Genomic DNA, 22,559 nt, shown 5'->3' on the forward strand with positions numbered 1-22,559 from the left:
AAATGGCAAATTATAGGGCCTTGTCTTGCAGTTATGTTCCTCTGGCCTATGGCAGTGCCTTAAATTGTAATGAATTCAGTCTTTGATATAGATTATAGAGCCACTTGGTTGATGAATTTTGATTTTTCATTTTTCTAAATCCCCAAACACTCAGGGTTTTGCTGTTGAGTGGAGTTTGGACCATGCTGTCTTGTGAAAAAGTTTTAATAGAGTGTTTTGAAGTGAGTTTCCTGATTGTTGTGTGGGTGCTGCTCTATGATTCAAAATAGCATCTTTCATGTGAACATTTTGTAATTAGCCTATTCCCAACATTAATTTGTGTATTTTGTTTTCTTTTAAGGCATAAATTTCTGTACAGAGCAGAATGGTGAAACAAGATTCATGTAGCTGACCCCATATAGATGAGCAAGGCTTTGATGATGATGATGATTTAGACAGAAATTTGATCTTTTCTTTCTTTCTTTTTTTTTTTTTTCTGAAATGGTCCATTATTGGAGTTTGGATTGTATTTAATTAAGGGTGTGCATGTTGCATTGACTTGCATGTCTTCTTTCATCTTGTTCTTATCTATGATCCATATACAGCTAGTAGATGTGGATGCATCTATATAGTTACATGTATATGTTCTCAGGCCCAATTGGAGTGAGTGACTCTCTCAGAGCTAAGATCCATGCAGTTAAGGAAGGAGCCCAGAAAGGTAGGGAGTTGAATATCAGAAAACTCATAATTGAAGGGGACTCAGAGGTGGTGGTAGGGTGGCTGAATAAAGACGATAGTGGTTTATGGAATTACAGCAATGCAAGGAGGAAATTCAGATGGATGGTTCGAGAAATGAAAGTTAAAATCCGTTGGGCAAGCAGATCAGCTTATTCTTTTGCTGATGGGTTAGCTAAATAATGGGTTGAGGGGGATTCAATGTTTTGGGCACAGATGCAATTTAAATTTCATTTTTAATTTTTTCTCTTTCTCTCTTGTTTCCTTTCTTGGGGTTCAAACTGAAGTTGGAAGATAAGAAAGTTTGTCTTCCTCTTTGTAATTATTATTGTGATAATTAATGAATTGTGTTATTGATAAAAAAAATCTAGAGTAGACACCTAGGACTGCCAACAGTTTGGCTGATAGGGGGCTTATTCTGGCTCTGGTTCGGTAGGGGGCTTGTATTATATTTTTATATGGCTGGTTTAACTAGGTCAATTGATGGGGTGTTTCTGGCACAAAAGACTGTACATGCTATTCTTTTGAATACATTAATAAAGCATTATAATTACTGATGTTAAATTCTATATGGGAATCTTGTTTGGTGGCTTGAACTTCCATGGTTTCCCTTGACCGTATATGTTACAGGATCAGATTGTTTTTCCTGATGAGGCATTTTTTGAGAAGGTATTTATCTTTTGTAAACGAGTGACCGTTCGTTCAGACTTTTGTCAAACTTACTGCTGTGATATCTTTGTCTTTACTTTCTGTCTCGCTTTTTGGCTAATTCAGGTCACTCAATCAACTGAAAGGGTATACATTTTGAAGTTTAGCACGGATAATAGGCGGTTCTTTTTTTGGATGCAGGTCAGCAGCATTTGTTGTTATTTCTTTTCTTAAAGATAATAAAATTATTACAGTGTTGTTTTGCTTTGAGATTGACATTCTCTCTCTAAACTGGGTCCAGGAACCAAAATCTGATAACGATTCCCAGATATGCAGTTCGGTCAATTATCACATAAATCGGCCATTGGGTATGAGAAATATTTCTGGCGTTCCTTTTTGGGTAAAGCATTTCTGTTTTGTAACCACTGTTTATCACTTTTGCTTGACAGAATTAGCTGGTGAAGAAGAACCCGATGCTTCAGTTCCTCATCAAATGTCTGAGATGTCTGAAGGCATGGTTGAAGATGAGATTTCGTCTAGGTATGCATATACCAAGGAATTTATTGTATTTATTTCTATTTTCAGTTATTTAAAAGGTAAATAATATTCTTGTCAATATATCATGAGCAAGGGCTGTTGATTTTTATTATATATTCATAATGACGAACCTCTGTGTTAAACACCTAAGCATTTCCCCATTTTTCTTTTTGTGCTCTTCTTATCTTCTTATCTTATAAGTTGTTTTTTGGGGGCACAAGTTGCACAGCATAGTGAAGAAGGGACATGTAACAATGTAAAATGTAATAGGGATAGGGGAGGGGCTTAGAGTAGGATATCCAAATTATGTGTTGGTAGGCACATATCTATATATAACACTCTCAATTTGTTAGTTTTTCCATAATGAAAATAATCTGAATGACATCTTCACTGTTTATGGGATGACAGAACCAAAAATAAGTTTAGTTGGGTTTGAATCGGTTAGAAGGTTGATAATCTCCATCATGTGCTTGACCTTGAACCATACAGTCTTCAGTGATATAGAGCAGAATAATACAGCTACGAGTCATCAAGAGTAAGGCCGCACTCTAGTTCTAGGCTAAAAAGAATATAATGCTTCCCCCATGCATGAATGAAAATAGGTGTGGTGGTGCACTTACAAGAGGTTGGTTTTGCTTTGACAACAAGATGGAAGCAGAACCTTAAAGCAGAGGCAGAGGCGTTTGTTATGGAGGACCGATGGGTTGGATTGGCCCAAGCTTGATAAATCCAGGCTTGAAATAGACCTTTATTGCCTTAATTCCAAAAAAGGAGGGAGCTTGCCACCCTAAAGAGTTTAGACCCATAAGTTTGGTAAATAGCCTCTATAAGATCATTGCTAAGGTGCTATCCCGAAGAATTAGAGAGGTGCTTCCTACAATCTTATCCCCTAATCAAGGTGCTCTTGTGAAGAATAGGCAAATTGTTGACCAAATCTTAATAGCAAATGAGAGTGTAGAGGATTTTAAATGAAGAGGGAAGAAAGGGTTGGAATGCAAATTGGATCTGGAAAAGGCTTATGATTTGGTTGATTGGTCCTTATTGCAAGAAGTACTTGAGTCCGTTGGTTATGGGCAAAGGTGGTGCACGTGGATAAATGGGTGTATGAAAATGTGCCACTACTCTATATTGGTGAATGGCAGGGTGGTAGATCATTTTCCTGCTACTAGGGGTATTAGACAAGGGGACCCCCTCTCCCCCTTCCTGTTTACCTTGATTGCAGAAGTGTTAGGGAGGCTTATTGAGAAAGTAGATGCTAGAGGATTGGTAAATAGTTGGAGAGTTGGGAGGGTCAGGGTTCCGGTCACTCATTTACAATTTGCTAATGACACAATTCTGTTTTGTGGAGGGGAGGAGATTAGGTGGTTTAGTAATTTAAAGATGGTGATCAAGGTGTTTGAACGTGTGACTAACTTAAAAGTAAACTTGGATAAGAGTTGTGTGATTGGCATTAATATGAGTGCCAGAGAGATGGAAGAAAGGGCCCAAGTTTTGGATTGTGAGATTGTTCAATGGCCATTGAAATATTTTGGGCTTCCACTAGGGTATAACCCTACCAAAAGGAGCTATTGGAATCCGGTGATTGATAGATTTCACAAAAAGGCTTGCCTCTTGGAAGAAAAACTACCTATCTTTGGGTGGCAGGATAACTCTAATTAAGTCAACCTTGGAAATCTTCTGGTTTACTTTCTGTCTGTGTTTAGAATTCTTGAGGGAGTATGTAGGATTTTGGAGAAATTAATGACGGATTTCTTATGGGAACCAAGGGAGGAGAAAAGGGACCATAGAGTTAGGTGGGACTTGGTTACAAAACTCAAAAGTGAGGGTGGATTGGGTGTGGGCAACTTAAAGAAGAACAATGAAGCTCTTTTGAGGAAATGATTATGGAGATTGAATAAAGAAAAGGAGAATTTGTGTGCTAAAATAATCCTAAGTTTTCACAGGCAAGAGGTAGACGGCTGGGACACGAGGATCTCATCTAGGGCTACAAGGGCATCTCCTTGGAAGTCTATTCATGCCATCCTTCTCTTCTTCCTTTTATTAGGTATGATCTTTGGTCTGGCATGTTTTTGAGATTCTGGGAACATATTTGGGTGGGTAACACTCCTCTAAAAGGGCATTTCCCCTCTTTGTTTTCCCTCTCAAGGTTTAAAAATGAGCCTGTAGCTTCCTTTCTTATTTTTTTTGATGCTACAGTTAATTGGAATCTAGGTTTTAGAAGGGATCTCAGAGATTTTGAATTGGGTTCCATCTCTAATTTGCTTAAGATTTTGGAGGAGGCTGTTAATGATCCTTCTAGAGTGGACAATAGGGTGTGGTCTCTGTCAGGTACTTTCTCTTGCTCTTCTTTTTTCAAAAAATTAACACAGTCCAATCCAATCCCTACCAGAGTAGGTGCGTTTTGTTGGGAAGCAATCTTAGAAAAATGTAACACTTCTGAACTACTTCAAAAGAAAAGGCCTAAGTGGTGTTTATCCCCGCACTGGTGCATTTTATGCAAGAAGAATGGTGAGAATTGTTATCACTTATTAATTTCTTGCCCTTTTGTTTCAGGGATCTGGGTTTGGCTTTTCTCTCTTTTTGATTGCAGATGGACTCCCCCTCCAAGTGTGCAAGGCTTATTTAGTACTACATCAGTGAGGGATTTTAAAAAGAGAGGTAAACTCTTGTGGAGATGTGCTAGAGCAGCTGTTTGCTGGAGTGTGTGGGAGGAAAGAAATCAAAGAACTTTTCATGAGGAAGAGAAAAGCAGGGAAGCCATCATTGAATTAATATATGTTAGGGTGGTTCATTGGGTCAAGTCTATGAAGATATTTGAAGGATGTTCAGCAAGAGACATCATTCGAAAGTGGGAAGAAGTGGCTAGGTCTGCTCCCTTGTCTTCTTCTCCCAATCCATCTTGGACTCCTCCAGCTTTGGGATACATTAAATTAAACTTTGATGTTAGTAGTGAAGGAAATCCAGGTCCTTCAGGTATAGGTGGAGCGTTTCAGGATGAAAAAGGTCGAATAATTGCCATGTTTCAACACCTATAGGCTGGGGGGATTCAATGAGAGCTGAAATTTTGGCAGCATTGGAAGGGATCAAAGGAGCCAAGCAGTTGAACATAAGAAATTTGTTGGTGGAAGGAGATTCAAGGCTGACAGTTAACTGGTTGCAGGAGAGAGATTCCAGTTTGTGGAAGTTCTCAAATGAAAAAAAAACCAGATTACTCGAAACATGCAAATTCAGTTTCAGTGGGCCAAGAGGTGTGCCAATTCTTTGGTGGATGTCTTGGCTAAACAAGGGGTGAGAAGAGAATCTTTTTTGGGCTGTGTTGTAATATGATTCTTATTGTTGGGGGGGTTAAGTGTTTTTACCTCTCTTTTTATACTGCATCTCTCTTTTATATATTTTTAATAATAGTTATTGTTATTGATAAAAAAATGCTGTATTGAACCCTCAAGGACTTGAAAACCTGAACCAATAAGTAAGGAAAAGCTTAAAAGTTTATCTAATCAGCACATTTTCCTCTTCCATATATTCTTCTTTTTCTTCTTCTACTACTACCAATACTTTTTATTTCTTCTTTTCCTATAACAAAAATAAGGGTTCAGCCCCTATATTTTTGATAATCATGAATAATTATTAAAGAAATTTGGTTATGGTACCTAGGGACCTACCCTAGGATCTATGTTTTTAACATAAAAAATCCATCGCCTAGGCTACTAGGCAACAAGGCGCCCCCCAGTCGCCTAGCCTCGCCTTGGCGCCTTGAAAACTAATCGTGCCTGGAAGTGGAATGAGACAACTTTTAAATTGATTGTGGGAAGTTGTGGCATCTTCTGTCTGCTTTTAACGCCATAGACCTTAGGGTGGCAACCATAGATTTGTTGGGAGTAAAGGCCAATGCAATCCCCTAGATGATTGAAATGTTCATCGATGGTTTGAGTTTCAAAGTGTGACTTCTTTCATCTATGGAGGCAGCACTAAGGAAGGAGGGGCTGGAGGTAGAAGATGAGTTGGCAGGCTTTAGCACACTTGGCACTAGAAGAGAGGAAATGTGTGACCACTGCAAACTTTCACCTTTAGAGGAAGTTGAACTTTCAAGAAATCAAAATTAGGGGCATCAGATGCCAAGTTCTATAAAGATTCAAGTCTGGGTTGTTTATTTTAGGTGGCTGGGTTTAAAAGTTATGCCCAGGTTTTATTAGCAAGCTCATGCCAACTTAAGTTGGGATTTCAAAAGTCTTTTGTTCATGACCTAGGAAGTGAAGTGTTGACGGAGGTAGGGGATCGAAACGTCTCAATCCAATTCATGTGTCAAGACAAGCGGGGTGCAAGACAACTTGCTCACTTTGAGGTGCAAGACAAGCGGGGTGTGATCCAAGGGAAATGGCGGAAGGAAGATTCGTGAAAGCAACCAAATGAAAAAATTGGTATTAGAAGAACAAAGATTCAAAGGTCAATGGTCTTTAAAGAGAAGGGAGGAGAGAAGAGCTATGGTTTTTCTGATTGGAGATGCTTTGCAGTGGTTACAAGGATTCGTGGTTGGGGCTATACGATCGGTGAAGCAGCAGTAATGGAGGAGTTCGATGTAATTTTTGGACCGGAAATATGATGCTTTCCTCAAATAGAACCAGAAGGGGTTGTTCACAGAGTCATTGTATAACTTCTTGTTCACAGAGTCATTGTATAACTTCTTGTTGTTCATCGAAGAGGGTGTTAAGGTTGGCAGGAGAATGGAGAAAGCGGATGTAGAGCAAGATCAAATCTTCGAAACCTGGACCTCAGACCCTCCAAAAAAAGATAATATCTCTATGGCTATCACAAGTTCTCAATCTGCTACTAAACTTGCGATGGAGGTAGAGAAAGGGGTGTGGGCTAACAAATATGTTATTACCTTGCAGAGAAAGGTGAACGATTGGCAGGGGATTCTAGAGGCTGTGAAGGAAGATATTCACATTAAAGCAGCGACTGCAATACTCCCTTTTTTTGAAAACAAGGCTCTCCTAGACTTTGGGAACAAAAGTTGGAACTGACAACGGTTAAACAAGGGAAGGCATGGCACTTGTCGAGTAGTGGAACATGTCGTGTAATGAGATTGAAATCGATGACTTGAGAGCTGACGTGAAGGTTGTAGGTCTTCTGTTCAACCTCTAGAAGGAGGGAGTGTTCGAAAAAATAGTTACAACTCTAGGAGCCAAGCTTGAAGGTTACAGTTTTGATAACTTATTCGCTGTGAAGATGAGAATTGTCGGGGTGAAGCCGTTCTTAATCCTTGGGCATTGCGAACTCCTGGTGGAAGGCAGGTGGTGGCGCCTGTGGATTGCAACAGCAATCGAAGCGTCATTGTGGCAGGGAGGTCGAGAGCTGGAAAGGTGGTTTCTAGGTGGCAACAGGAGAATGGAGGAAGGGGTGGATTCGATGAAAAGGGAAGGCAAACAGTCTTATTCGATAAATAAAAAGAAGGGGGTAGCAATTATTAGCAATTTTTCAAATAATTTTGAATCTGCCCAGGAGGAGTAAAGAAAACCCCATTTGTGGAAGTAGTTTGGGCTGGACTTGGGCTGGACCTAGGTTGTGGATTAGGGCGTTGGAAAGCCTGGTCCAAGCCAGTTGAGGTGTTGGGCGGGTCGGGTGGGTTGAAGCATAGTTGTAATGACCCACGTGACAACTTAAAAGGTTACGTGGATTGGGGTAAGGAGAGAAGCCATAGACTGATTATAGATGGCAATCACGGTCTATCTTCTTTTGAAATGGCCCAAACGGCGAAGGAAGGTGGGGGAAATCTGCAAAGGCGGAGAATGGACAAGCAAGAAAGTTTACAGTGGGTTCCACTCTGAAAGAATGTGGACCCTAGTTCTCTACGAAGCTTCTCAAAGAGGCCGAATCCAAGACATGCATAGGAGAGAGCAGAAGAGAGAGAGGAGGCGGATGAAGGTTGGGTGATGTGTAGCGGTGACAAAGAAGAATCAGATGATGGGGTAGATGATGGTACCGATATTGCTATTGTGAACGAGGAAGATGGCTACGAGAGATGGCAGTGGAGGGTGGGACATTGCGAAGCTTTTTTGGGGTGACCTAGAGGATGATGGGAGGCAGCTAATAAGCGGCCAGGAAGGTCAGACAGAGGAAGGAAGAAGGCCTGGAAACCATGAAACAAGCAAGGCTGAAGACTTTAAGCGAAAAAACCTATACCCAAGGCCTCAGATTGTGCAAGACACAAATGAAAGGGCAAATCAGGAGAACCTGAAGCAGAGCTAGAACGTACCAATCAGGGGTGAAATAGGGGTACAGAGAAGAGATCACTAGGTTGACCAAGGGACATAAGGACTCTCCCACCAACCCAGGGAGATAGATATTGACCAACCTCGGGAACTAGAAAGGGAGGTCGGGAATAGTCCTAATCCACTTTCCCTCTCACACCTAGGTAACCAAGTGAATTCGGATTTTGCTACTAATGCTTTTTCTGTGTCCTTTGTTCCAGATTCTGTTTCCGTTCCATGTCTTGAAGCCCATGTATGTGCATCCAATCAAGAGGGTGGGGTTTTGGAAATGGTTGTGAAGAACAATGAAGAGGAGCGGGACGGGAGATATACAAATGAGAAAGTGTGGGAAATAAGTGAGAGAGTATTTAAAGAGGTGAAAGGAAAAGTAATATGGAGAAGGGGTGGAGAGGAGAGAAGAGGGGAGGGTTCACTGGAGGGAAGGGAAGAAAAGGAGGGCAGGGAGGGAAAGAATAATGTGGAGTGCACATTGGAGGGAGGAAATGTGATGAGGAAGGATGGAGAGGAGAGAGGAGGGGAGATGTGGATAGGGCTGGAAAGGAATGTGGAGGAAGGTTAGTGGGGGGAGGAACCTAACCAAGAGGAGTTAATAGCGAACTTTGTGGAGAAGTTGGGATGCTGACTAGAATCTGAATGTGCTGAAGGAGGGGCTACAGAAGAGGAGGAGGGAAGTCAGAACAAAAAAGAGAAAGTTGAGTGAAGTTGAAAAGAGATGTGGAAGGTGATAAGATGTTTGGGGCAAAAGAGGATAGAAGGAAAGGGGGAAAGTAGTGGGTAGGTGTAGGAGGGAATTAAGGAAAGAGTGAGAACGAAGATACTAAGCTGGAATGTGAGGGGAATAGGAATTATGGGGAAAAGAGCAACAATAAAAGAGGTAATAAAGAGGTATAATTTAGACATCGTAATGTTATAGGAGTCCAAGAGGATGGAGTTTAATGATAGATGAGCAAGGACTGTATGGAAACGAAGGGGGATTAGTTGGGTGGTAGCTCCCTCTTGGGGTGCTTCAGGGGGGATAGTGACCATGTGGAAGAGGGATGTGGTAGAAGTATTGGAGTAATTGATTGGACAATTCTTAGTTTCCATGAAGTTCAAACAACAAGAGGATGGATATGTGTGGGTGCTCACAAATGTTTATGGGCCAAATGATTATAGAGAGAGAAAGGAATTGTGAGAGGAATAGGCTGATGTAAGAGGACTATGGGATGGGCCTTTGTGTGTGGGTGGAAACTTTAATGTGATCAAATACTTAGAGGAAAAAGTAAGTCCAATCAGAGGGTGACAATTAGCATGAGGAAGTTTAATAGGTTTGTGGATGTTGTTGTCAGTTGTTTATGTTTATGTATTGTTTATGTTTATGTATTCAGTTTTAGTACCATAAGGGTACTGTTGTAATTTCCTCTTGATTACATTGTTCAACTGTACTAGTATAAATAATAATGGATCATTCTTTCGCCCCCCAAGTTCAATAGGGGCTTTCAGTCCTCTTGGCACTCCTCCCCGCTCTCCCTCTCTTCTCTCATCTTGTCTCTCACTTGCTCTCGCTCTTGCTCAACATGGTATCAGAGCAAGTCGTCCAGGCCTGAAGGGTGGGGTCAAGCAAATTGTAGCAAATAGTCTTTTCATCTCCCAAGGCTGTATCCATCGAACTGCTAATCAGTTGTATTCAGTTCGACCTAGAAGTTGTAGAGACTTTTCATCTTTCAGCCCAAAAGTGGTATTCATTGTCGATTTGACTGTAGAGAGGCTATCCTTTGAGGTTCGTAGAGGGAGTTTTTTGGCTTACAGAGAGGCTATCATCTGAAGTTAAAAGAGGTATTGATCATTTACTGTTCGGCTGCCCTACGGATTGGTTGTTTATTGATTGACTGTTCAGCCGATTGATGGACTATTGAGGGACTGTTTTTTTTTTAACAAAGTAGTTGTATTCAACTTTGTTTTGTAGTCCTTTACCCCTTCGCTGGACTGTTGATGTCCTAAAACAGATTTTTGTATTGATCTCAGTCATTGACTGTTCGGCTACCAGACCTGCCGATTAGGGGTGTGGTGATCTTCACCTGTTTTTTCTATTCTGTTGGAGGGTCATATGACACCTATACAACTGTAGGTCATACAGACCTGATTGTGTACTACAACTGTAGTGTTCTCTTCTTGGATTCTTACAAGACCGTGGGTTATACAACTGTAGGTCATACAGACCTGATTATGTACTACAACTGCAGTGTTCTCTTCTTGGATTCCTATAAGACCGTAGGTTATACAGACCTGTTCCATAGGTCAGAAGGACCTGTTTCTATAATAGCCGTGTACGGAAGTACTCCTTTGGTTGTTTTTTTTAAACCAGGAATCATGAGTAGTGAAGATTCAGCCTCATCTGGAGTTTCCTCAATGCCGAATGGAATGGGTGGGGGTGACTTATCCTTTCCTATGGCTGTTGTCCCTCTTGATGGTTTAAATTACCTAGAGTGGTCAAGTTATACATCACTGCAAGAGGGAAGATAGGCTACATTAATGGGAGGATAAAAGAACCATCCTCTGGGAGTGCTGAATATGATAGATGGAATCAGGAGAACAATATTGTTATGTCCTGGCTCTTGGTTTCCATGCAACCTCAAATCAGGAAGAATTTCATGTGGGTTGAAACTGCGAATGAAATTTGGGAACAAGCAAAGTCTACATATTCAGAATTGAGACACTATGCCAAAATTTATCAACTGCAGGCAGCATCTTCTACTTGTAGACATGGGGAGAGGTGTTTATCGGTCTATTACTCTGACTTAATATCTGCCTGGAAGGAGTTGGATCACTACCAGAGTGTGGATTGGAAGTGTGATGAGGATGCTAAGAAGTACAAACAGATTGTCTCCCAGCAAAGGGTGTTTGCATTCTTACATGGTCTGAATCCTATGTATGAATCTATCAGAGTTCAGATTCTCAGCTCTAAGGATCTCTCTTCTGTTCAGGAAGTCTATGCTCTTGTACAATTGGAAGAAAGTAGGAGAAATTTGATGAACAACCCTGGTGGGGATGCTGTTGTGTTAGTTGCAAAAGGGGGTGTATCTACTGGTGGGGGATCTTCTCGGAAAGGAGATCTCCAGAAAAAACAGAAGATAAGGAAAAATTGTGGTGCACTCATTGCCAGAAACCCCGACACACCAAAGATACCTGTTGGGATCTTCATGGGAAACCAAAATGGGCCCAAGATTTGACTAAGAAGCATAGTTCAGAGGTGAATAAGAAGTACGGGCAGCAAATTACAAAGAAACATCACATGGCCAACATGGCTACCCGGGAGCATCAGCCTACCATTTCTACTATGACTCAGACACATCTCACTGGACCTGACCCGAGGGAGGACATTATGAATTCCTTCCGTGACCATTTAGAGCTCTATGGTAGAGCAATTCGTCAAATGGATACTCCTCCCTCAACCTCATTTGCATCTACGTCAGGTAACCCTGCCACTGCTTTCCATGTTGCTTCTCACACCCGTGACTCTCCATGGATCATTGATTCTGGAGCATCAAAAAATATGATTGGTACGCCCTCTTACTTGCAAACCTATCACCCTCTTTCTGGAAGAGACAAGGTGAGACTAGCCGATGGATCATACTCTTCCATAGCTGGTCAAGGAACTATCTCTCTTCCTCTTGGCCTTACCCTCTCTGATGTTCTTCATGTTCCAAACTTTCCCATTAATTTGTACTCTGTTAGTAGTGTTACTAATTCCTTGAATTGCTCAGTGACTTTTTTCCCTTCTCATTGTGTGATTCAGGATCTGGCCTCGGGGAGGACGATTGGTAGGGGTCGTATGGCTGATGGACTTTACATGCTGGAGAATAAGGCTGGTCTTCATGTTACAGAGTCACTGAGTCAGTCCTGTAAGAAAAAAGTCTATTTATGTCATTGTCGTCTTGGTCATTTGTCTTTTGAGTCTTTGAAAGTTGTATTCCCAGAACTGTTTAAGTCAATGTCTGTCTCTGACTTTTATTGTCAAACGTGTCAGTTGAGTAAACATTGTAGAATTCATTTTCTTCAAAGACATAGTAAATCTGAATCTCCATTTCACATTGTTCATTCTGATGTGTGGGGCCTTGTTACTTTACCATCTGAAAGTGGCTACAAGTATTTCATTACCCTCATTGATGATTATTCTAGATTTACGTGGGTATACCCGATGCGAACCAGGGAAGAAGTACAAAAAATCATTCAAGATTTCCAGCGGATGGTCTTCACTCAATTTCAAACTAAAATCCAAATTTTCCAATTAGATAATGCAAAAGAATTTTTTCATAGTGACCTCACGGAATTTTTTGCTTCGCATGGTTCCCTTCACCGTAGCTCTTGTGCCCGCACACCACAACAAAATGGTGTGGCCGAACGGAAGAACCGGCATCTCCTTGAAGTGGCTCGAGGTTTACTACTTCATATGAATGTTCCCAAACGGTTTTGGCTTGAAGCTGTTCTTTGTTCCACTTACCTTATAAACCGTATGCCCTCTCGTCGGTTAGAGTACAAAGCCCCACATCAACTTCTCTTTCCTAAGGCTCCCCTTCCTTCTATTCTTCCTTGTGTCTTTGGTTGTCGGTGTTTTGTCCAAAATCTATCTCCCACCCGTGGGAAATTGGACTCTCGTGCTATACCTTGCATATTTCTTGGTTACTCCTTCACTCAAAAGGGCTACCGTGTTTTTGATCCTGTTTCTCGTAAATTCTATGTCTCCATGGATGTTTCTTTCTTTGAAGATGAACCTTTCTATCCCGTTTCTCCTCAGGGGGAGTGTAGACATGAGGAGAAACTAGTTTAACTTCCCTCTCTCCCTAACCCTCCACCTTTTCGTGTTTTTCTCGTTGTCGCAAAGGCCAGCCAAATCCAAGAGCTGTAGAGAATCCGAAAGCTGTAACTCTAGTGCCACCAGACTCCTCGAGGGAGGATCATTCTCACTCAGGTATTTTAGCTCCCAATGATGTCCTTGAATCTATTGAAAATGATTCCTCTACTGCTAATGATCTTGACCGTCCTATTGCTCACAGGAAGGGTGTTAGATTGTGCATCACAAAACATCCAATTTCCAACTTTGTTCCTATGAGAACATTTCACCCTCATTCCGTGCCTTCCTTACCTCTATTGACAGTGTCCCTATCCCTAAAAATGTGGCAGAAGCTCTTTCAGTTCCTGAATGGGCAAATGCCATGAGGGAAGAAGTTAATGCCCTTCACAAAAATGGCACATGGGAACTTGTTGATCTTCCCAAGGGAAAGGTTCCAGTTGGATGTAAATGGGTGTTCACAGTCAAGCATAAGGCTGATGGAACAGCGGAAAGGTCTAAAGCTCGTTTAGTGGCAAAGGGATTCACTCAAGTGTATGGAGTTGATTATGCTAAAACTTTTGCCCCCGTTGCCAAGATGAATTCCATTATAGTCCTCTCTCTTGTAGCCAATCTGGATTGGGTTTTACACCAACTGGACATCAAGAATGCATTCTTGAATGGTGACCTTGAAGAGGAAGTGTACATGATTCAACCTTCTGGGTTTCTAGCCCAAGGCAATGAAAAGAAAGTGTGCAAGTTGAAGAAGTCCTTATACGGGCTGAAACAATCACCAAGAGCTTGGTTCAGTAGATTCCATGTGGCAGTTCAACAGAAAGGATATAGGCAATGTCAATCAGATCACACACTGTTCGTGAAAAAAGGAGAAGGTAAAATTGCTGCTCTAATTGTTTATGTGGATGACATAATTGTTAACTGGTGATTAGGAGGATGAAATTCAGAAATTGAAACTTTTCCTTGCAACTCAGTTTGAAGTGAAGGATCTTGGACCCGCCAGATGCTTTCTTGGAATTGAAGTTGCCCGATCAAAGAAGGGTATCTTCATTTCTCAAAGGAAATACGTCATAGATTTACTTCAAGACACTGGAAAGATGGGGGTGAAGCCAGTTGACTCTCCCATTGACCCCAACCATAAATTAGGTGACAACAGTGGTGAATCACTTAAGGATGTGAAACAGTTTCAGAGGCTTGTAGGGAGATTGTTATACCTTTCTATGACTCACCCAGACATTGCATATGCTGTTGGTGTTCTCAGTCAATTCATGCATGCTCCTAGGTCTTCTCATCTTGAAGCAGCAGAGAGAATCCTCCGATATTTGAAGAAGTATCCCGGTATTGGTTTGTTGTTTCAAAAGCACGGACATTTGAAAGTTGAAGTTTATACAGATGTAGATTGGGCTGGATCCCAAAGTGACAGAAAGTCTACTAGTGGCTACTGCACATTTATAGGAGGGAACCTTGTTACATGGAGAAGTAAAAAGCAAAATGTGGTTGCTAGATCCAGTGCTGAAGTTGAATATCGTGCTATGGCCCACGAGGTTGTTGAAGGCATGTGGATAAAGAATTTGTTGGGGGAGTTGGGTTTCCCAGTTACCAAACCTATAACTCTATATTGTGATAACAAAGCAGCTATAAGCATTGCTGCCAATCCGATGCTACATGATAGAACAAAACACATCGAAGTTGACAAGCATTTTATCAGAGAGAAAGTTATCACAGGCGAAGTGTGTACCTCCTATGTCACTTCTGAGAACCAGCTTGCAGACATCTTTACAAAGGGTTTAAACCTTTCTAGACATCATGATCTTTGTGACAAGTTGGGCATGATTGATATCTATGCTCCAACTTGAGGGGGAGTGTTGTCAGTTGTTTATGTTTATGTATGCAGTTTTAGTACCATAAGGGTACTGTTGTAATTTCCTCCTGATTACATTGTTCGGCTGTACTAGTATAAATAATAATAGATCATTCTTTCGCCCCCCAAGTTCAATAGGGGCTTTCAGTCCTCTTGGCACTCCTCTCCTCTCTCCCTCTCTTCTCTCCTCTTGTCTCTCACTTGCTCTCGCTCTTGCTCAATAGATGCCTTTGAGCTTAAGGAGATACTTCTATCCCAGAAGACATTTACCTGGTCAAATCTCCAATCTAGACTCATATGTTCAGGGTTGGATGGGTTCTTGTTTTCTACAGATTGGGAAGAACATTGGGGGGACTTGGCATCTAGAGCCATACCTAGGGTGACATTGGATCATTGGCCCATAGTGATTTGCAAAGAAGAGAGGAGTGGAGGACCTGCCCCCTTTAGATTTGAAAATATGTGGTTACTCCATCCTGGGTTTACAAATAGAGTAGAGGGAGTAGTGGAATGAGTGTAACCCAGTGGTGGAATGGGAGGGGATGAGATTTCATAAGAAGCTAGAATTCTTGAAAGCCAAGATCAAGGAGTGGAATATCTTGGAGCATGAGAGGTCAGAAGAAAGGAAGAGAACTCTGATGGACCAACTAGAAAGCCTTGATTCTAAAGAAGAAACGGGAGAATTTGGTGAGGGGGACAATGGATTAAGAAGTGGCTTGAGAAGACAATTAAAGGACTACCTACATAAGGAGGAAGTAAGTTGGAGGCAGAAATCTAGGTGTAAATGGTTACAAGAGGGGGACATAAACACTAGGTACTTTCACTCTTTGGCAAATGGTTGGAGAAGGAGAAACTTCATTTCCAAACTGGTTGTGGATGGAATTGAGTTAATTCAACAAATGGAGATAGTTGGGGCATGTGTAGAACATTTTAAATCCATTCTAAGAAGGCCTGTAAGTGGAAGGATTGGACTGGCTAGATGTAGGGGAGGACAACAGGAGAAGTTTGGAGAAGAGGTTTGACTTGGAAGATATTAAGGAAACTATATTTTCTATGGATAGAACAAAAACTCTAGGGCCGGATGGATTTACAATGGCTTTCTATCAGGATTGTTGGGATATTCACCTTCTACGGGATTTTGAGGAGTTTCATAGGAGAGAAACTGTTAATCTAGGGGTGAACTCCACTTTCATTGCTTTGATCCCCCCAAAGGAATAAGCCTCACATCCAAGGGATTTCAGACCAATTAGTCTGGACCAATTAGTCTGGTAAATAGCCTAAACAAGATTATTGCAAAGGTGTTATCTTTGAGATTGAAGAAGGTATTGCTAGACATAATTGAACAAAATCAGGGTGCCTTTGTGAGTGGAAGACAGATTACTGATCAAGTCCTCATTGCTAATGAGAGTGCGGAGAATTTCAAGAAGGATAAAAAGAAGGGGGTGGTTTGTAAGCTGGTTATGGAGAAGACATGACAATGGATTGGGAATTTTTGAGGAAAGTCATGACAAAATTGGGATTTGGGGCTAGATGGCTTAAATGGATCATAGGGTGTGTGAGGAACTGTCATTACTTAGTGCTAGTGAATGGGATAGTGGTAGATTTCTTCCTAGCCATTAGGGGTATAAGACAAGGTGACCCCCTATCCCCTTTTTTGTTCTTACTTGTTGTTGATGGGCTGGGGAGATTGATTCATAGAGCGGACTCTAGGGGCCTCATTAGAGGATGGAGGGTTGGTAGGGAGGACATCCCACTTACTCACAGTTTGCTGATGATATGATCATGTTTGTGGAGGAGGTGGTGTGAGGTTCATTAGGAATTTGGAATTAGTGATTCAACTTTTTGAGCAAATGTCAAACTTGAAAGTGAATTTCGGGAAAAATTGTGTACTTCACCGATGCCCTATGTGTACGTTTTGGACCCATTGGGTTTGAAAACGACGATGAACAATTGGCAAAATGGAGACAAACTGGGACACTAAGGGAATAAGGTGGAGTTTGAGCGTTTATCGTCAGGGGTACAGGGGTGGCTAGAAAATGCTTTGTTGGGCAGTTTTATCGGCGGGTTGAGGGAGGATATCCGAGTGGAGGTGAAATCCATGCAACCTTTGACGGTCATGGCTGCTGTCAGCCAAGCCCACTAAAGCTGAGAACCAAGGCTTTAGGCCCAACATTCCCTTCAAAAGATTGACATGGGCCGAGATGCAGGCCCGTAAGGAGGAGGGCTTATGTTATAACTGTGACGAGCGGTTCAGCCCAAGTCACAAATGCAAGGCCCAACAAGCCATCTTATTGCAAATAGATGGGCCAGAAGAAGGAGAATTGGTGGTTGAAGGCCTCGAAGAAGATAGCCCAACCAGCCTTGATATGATATTTGGGTTTGGCCCACTTGAGATTTCTCTCTAGGCCCTCACAGGCCTTGCGTTCCCCAAATCATGCGTGTCATGGGTAGATTGATGGGCCAGGAGGTAGCAATTTTTGTGGACAGTGGGAGCACCATGATTTTTATTTTTGATGACTTGGCCATTCAGATGGGGGTGACCATTAAACCCACCTCTAAATTCAATATCCAAGTGGCCAACGACAGTCAAATACCATGTAAAGACATGGAGCTAACCATCTAAGGAGAAATCATCCGCGTTGATTTGTACACATTGGCATTCAGTGGGGCTGACATTGTTCTAGGGGTATAATTGTTGCAACAATTAGGGCGGGTGATTTGTGATTGGTCTAAACTAACCATGGAGTTTCAAAGGGGAGACCACACCATAACTCTGAGCGGCTCTAGCCTGCTGGTTCCACAACCAGCTACCCTCATCCCAATCATCAAAACCAATTGGGACCAATGCCGACCCACCTTGATGTTTATAGGGTCCTGCATGCCTGGCCCACATCTGAAGCCCACAAACAGTGAAGGAAAAATGGGCTGTCTAGACCCACAGTTGCAAGCAGTTTTGGCCGAGTATCCCGATGTCTTTGAAGAACCACAAGGGCTCCCTCTAGAGAGAATTCACGACCACTGGATTCCCATCCTACCAGGGACGACACTGGCCAATGTAAGGCCTTACCGGTACCCCTACTACTAGCGCCAAGAGATTGAGAACTTGGTCCAAAACCTCCTGCAAAAGGGGTTCATACAACCCAGCAGCAGCCCCTACTCGTCCTCAGTTCTACTAGTAAAGAAGGACGGGTCCTGGCATTCTATGTGGATTACCGGGCATTGAACTGCATCATAGTTAAGGACCGGTTTCCAATTCCCTTGATCGATGAGTTGCTAGATGAGCTGCAAAGAGCGTGGGAGTTCTCAAAGTTGGACCTCCGATCCGGGTATCATCAAATCCAGGTTCACACTGACGATGTGCATAAGACAACTTTCAGGACTCACGATGGCCACTACGAGTTCTTAGTCATGCCATTTGGTTGATCCAACGCATTGTCAACTTTCCAATCACTTATAAATGACATATTCAGACCCTACCTCCATAAGTTCATTTTAGTATTTTTCGATGACATTCTTATCTATAACTCTGATTTGGAGTAGCATCTTTTACACTTGAAGCTAACACTGGATGTACTAAGGCGGAATCAGCTCTCGGCCAAGACCTCCAAATGTGTTTTTGGGCAGGGACGAGTACATTATCTTGGTCATGCTGTGGAGAGAGGGGAAGTGAAGGCCGACCTTGAGAAGGTGGCTAGCATATGGCAGTGGGCCAGGTTCACTTCAGTAAGACAGCTGTGGGCCTTCCTAGGCCTGACCGGGTATTACAGGCGCTTTATTAAAGATTATCGGCTGATAGCAGCTCTGCTAACTCAACTTCTTTGGAAGAACTCCTTCTACTGGACTGAAGAGGCCTAACAAGTTTTTTGCGTCTAAAGATGGCAGTCTCCACTCCACCTACATTAGTACTACCACTTTTGAGCAGCCCTTCGTGGTAGAATGCAATGCTTTGGGAACTGGCATCAGAGCTGATTTGATGTAAGGAGATAAACCCATAGCTTATCTCAGCAAGGTTCTCTCCCCTCAAGCCAAGGCTGGATCCACCTATGCTAAGGAGTTAATGGCTGTGGTGTTATCAGTCCTTAAATGGTGTCACTACCTTCTAGGGCATCGCTTTATCCATCAGAACTGATTAACATAGCCTCAAATACCTTTTGGAACAGCATCTCCTTACGGAAGAACAACAAAAGTGGGTGTTGAAATTGTTGGGGTTTGACTATCTGATAGAGGACAAAACTGGGGCTGCTAATTGGGTGGCGGATGCCCTATCAATACAAGGTGAATTGCATTGGATGGCGGAGTCCAGACCCGTATACCAGCTGATGGAACAACTCAAACATGAGATACTGAGTAATGAGGAGCTGTCGACTATCAAAAGGAGATGGGCCGAGGACCCAACCAAGACCCCAGGCTATATAGTGAGGGACTCCCTCTTGTTTTATAAGGGAAGACTGGTTTTACCTTCATCATCACCTCATATAGTGGAGCTCCTACGGTTATTCTACTCCGTAGGAGTTGTCACTCCGGGTGCTATGGACTTATCAACGCATTGTGGCACACTACCATTGGAAGGGCAATAGGAAGTATGTACAGGATTTTGTGGTCAGCTGCCCAACCTGTCAACAACAGAAGTACGATACCCAGCAGCCAACTGATTTCCTTCAGCCTCTTAAGATGCCAAATCAGGTTTGGGATGACATCACCATGGATTTCGTCACCGGTTTGCCACCCTCTCAAGGCAAGACAGTGATCATGGTGGTAGTCGATATGCTTAGCAAGTATGCTCACTTCTCGGCCTTATCACACCCATTCACAGCAACACAAGTAGCAGAGTTGTTCGTTAGGGACATCACCAAGTTACATGGAACACCAGCTTCCATCGTCTCTGACCGGGATCGTCTATTTATGGGAAGATTTTAGCAGGAGTATTTTAAAATCTAGAGGACACACCTAGCCCATTTCACAAGCTACCACCCCTAGTCTAATGGACAGACAAAGGTTGTCAATAGGTGCATTGAGACCTATTTGAGGTGCTTTGCTGGGCGGAGGCCAAAGCAATGGTTGAAATGGTTATCTTGGGTGGAACTCTTGTATAACTCCACCTTCCATGTGACTATTGGTATGACACCTTTCAAGGCTTTGTATGGAAGAGATCCTCTGGTTGTTCTACCCTATGAGACGGGCTCCACTACAGTAGCTGCAGTAGATAAATACCTCACCAGTCTGGACTTAATGTTACAGGAGCTTAAGGGCAATTTACAACGAGCTCAACAGATAATGAAAGCTACTTATGACCACGAGCATCATCCTTTGGAATTTCAGCCTGGAGACATGGTCTACTTGAAGCTCTAGCCAGACCTTAGTAGCCAAGTAAGCATGGCAGAAACTAGCTCCCAAATTTTATGGACCCTTAAAAATCTTGGACAAAATTGGGTTAGTCGCCTACAAGTTGGAGCTCCCACCATTGTCCAAACTCCACCCCGTCTTTCATGTATCCCTACTCAAGAAACAAGTGGGTCAAGGGGACAAATCTCAGGCAACCATCCCAGCCTTCACTGAGGGGAGTCATGGTCATAGAGTCCCGCAAGCTGATAGATTTCCATTGGGTTCGCAAAGGGAGATGCTTCATCGAAGAGGCCTTAGTTGTATGGAGCAGCCTGCCTGAAGAGGAAGCCACTTGGGAAGATTACTGCCGACTGAAGCATGATACTCGTACAGTCTTACCCGAATACCTATGTGAGAGGGCCACGTCAACTAGTTAGTTACAACTGAATTAGCCCCTCTCCCGGTGATGTAAAGGGGTATAAATATTTGAAATAGAGTAAAGTGGATAACCTTTTGAACTTCAAACTTTTCTTATCCTCTTTCTTTCTGTAGGAGGACTGAGCTCCCTCGAAGAAGCACCTGTGGTAGGCAGAAACCTATGAACCGGCTTGCCGCATGCAAAAGGGCACCTCAGGAAGATGACAAGACGCAATAGTTTGTCTAACTTGGGCATGGATTAGCCATCCAAAGAGGGATAACTCGGGCATGAGCTTGCCACCCAAAGAGGGCTAACTTGGCCATGGGTTCGCCACCTAAAGAGGGCTAACGCGGGCATGATTCACATGAATTTTCCACCCAAAGAGGGCTAATTCGGATATGTGGTTGCCACCCAAATAAGGCTAACTCGGGCTTGAGTGCATAACTCAAGTGCAAATTCATCACCCAAGGCAAGGCATGGAGAGAGATCTAGATGCGAGTGATAAATGTTGGAAGACATGATGGCCAAGCAAGGGCGATGTGATAGCCACGTTGCTCTCGTGTTCCCCTCGAGGCGACCTAGCCGTTAGGGGGCTAATGTTGTGATTAAGACCCTATCGATCATTCAAAGGCCCAAATGGCCACATGTGGCACGCGATGAGGAGCTTGAATAAACTTGATGTGACGAAAGTATGGGGCATTAATAATGAAGGATAAGTTGGGAAGATTTGACTTGATGGTTGCGTCAGGTTGGCAAGATCGAGGGGTGAACCAACACACAAATTCACTTAGACAAGGCATCTTGATGTGTGATGGACCGGGTAAGGTTTGGCAGGTTGGGGAGGCCTTGTGGTTGTGCCACATAAGGTGCTGCATTGGCTTACAATTAATGATTGAACAAGGGTTGGCACGCATTTATGAATGATAATTAGCGTGGCATGGCTGTGCTAGGATGGGAACTATTAGTGGCTAAACCTAGGAAGCATGTAAGATGAAGGGTGATGATTTTGAGAAAACTAGGCATTAAAGGTGCTCCAAGTAGGGGGAAACTAGGAATGATGAGCTTTGAAGACCTCTGCTCCTCTCTCATATGCAATGAGAGAAGGTGGGGGGGGTCATGGCTATAAATACCTTGGCAGATGCAATTAAAGGCAGAAGAAAGAATAAGAATCCTTGTTTCTCCTATCTTGAGAAAAGCAGACCTCTCCTGAATCGAAGTTAGGCCTAACCTAGCTCTTGTGCAAGAGAGAGCATTCGATGCAGCCACTGCTGTAGAAGGACCAGTTTGGGTCGGTGACTCATGTTTTGGTTCCCAACCGACCTCTCATATCCTGGCACGTGTATTGACCGGGATTGAACCTTGACACCCTTTCAACAGAGATGAGGCTTATGGGCTTTTAAACAATCACACAACTAACATGGGAGGGGTGTTGACTGACGGTTCTTCTGGTCCATTATTGTCCTCTTCGTTTAGTTTTTGGCAGGAGGAATTGGAGATTGAGCTGTTGATGGAGAAATCACAATTGATTCTGTTTTAGTCATTGTAGACAGAGGGGGAGATACTACAAAGAGGTTGGAAGAAAAGGAAAAGGAAAAGGAAAAGGAAAAAGGTGGAAAGGATCTTTAGGAAGTATGGAAATGAAGAGGAGAATAAAACTGGAAAGCAGGAAAAGGATGGATTGGATAAAGGAGTGGATGGAAGGCCGGTTGGGGATAAAGGAACAAGGGTATGCCAAACAAAAAGGTCTTATAGAACGAAGCCTGTTGATGAGGGTTTGGAAGCTGAAGATGAAAAGAAGGAACATGCGATTATGTTGGATGAGACACATGAGATTGAGAAGAAAGCTGATATGAAAACTGTCATTAACATAGAGGTGGAGGTGAGCAAAACACTAGGGTTATTTTTCTTGTGGGCTGAGGAATTTGCAAGGAAGGCCTTTAAGGAAGTGGAAGGAAATTCTGGCAGTTTGTT

General features: G+C 42.7%; 1 protein-coding gene across 1 annotated transcript in view; it reads left to right on the forward strand.

Moving 5' to 3' along the window:
- RPN13 (regulatory particle non-ATPase 13) overlaps positions 1 to 22,559 on the forward strand; it is a 41,253-nt gene that overhangs the window by 13,474 nt on the left and 5,220 nt on the right. Inside the window, exons 5-8 of the mRNA XM_088957594.1 lie at positions 1,345 to 1,383; positions 1,489 to 1,563; positions 1,664 to 1,730; positions 1,812 to 1,902. Coding sequence (XP_088813720.1) covers positions 1,345 to 1,383; positions 1,489 to 1,563; positions 1,664 to 1,730; positions 1,812 to 1,902 — 272 coding nt within the window. The remainder of the gene's footprint in view (positions 1 to 1,344; positions 1,384 to 1,488; positions 1,564 to 1,663; positions 1,731 to 1,811; positions 1,903 to 22,559) is intronic.

Source organism: Nelumbo lutea, chromosome 8 (genome assembly GCF_056320005.1).
Source record: "Nelumbo lutea isolate HS-2025 chromosome 8, American lotus-T2T, whole genome shotgun sequence".
Lineage (NCBI taxonomy): Eukaryota > Viridiplantae > Streptophyta > Magnoliopsida > Proteales > Nelumbonaceae > Nelumbo > Nelumbo lutea.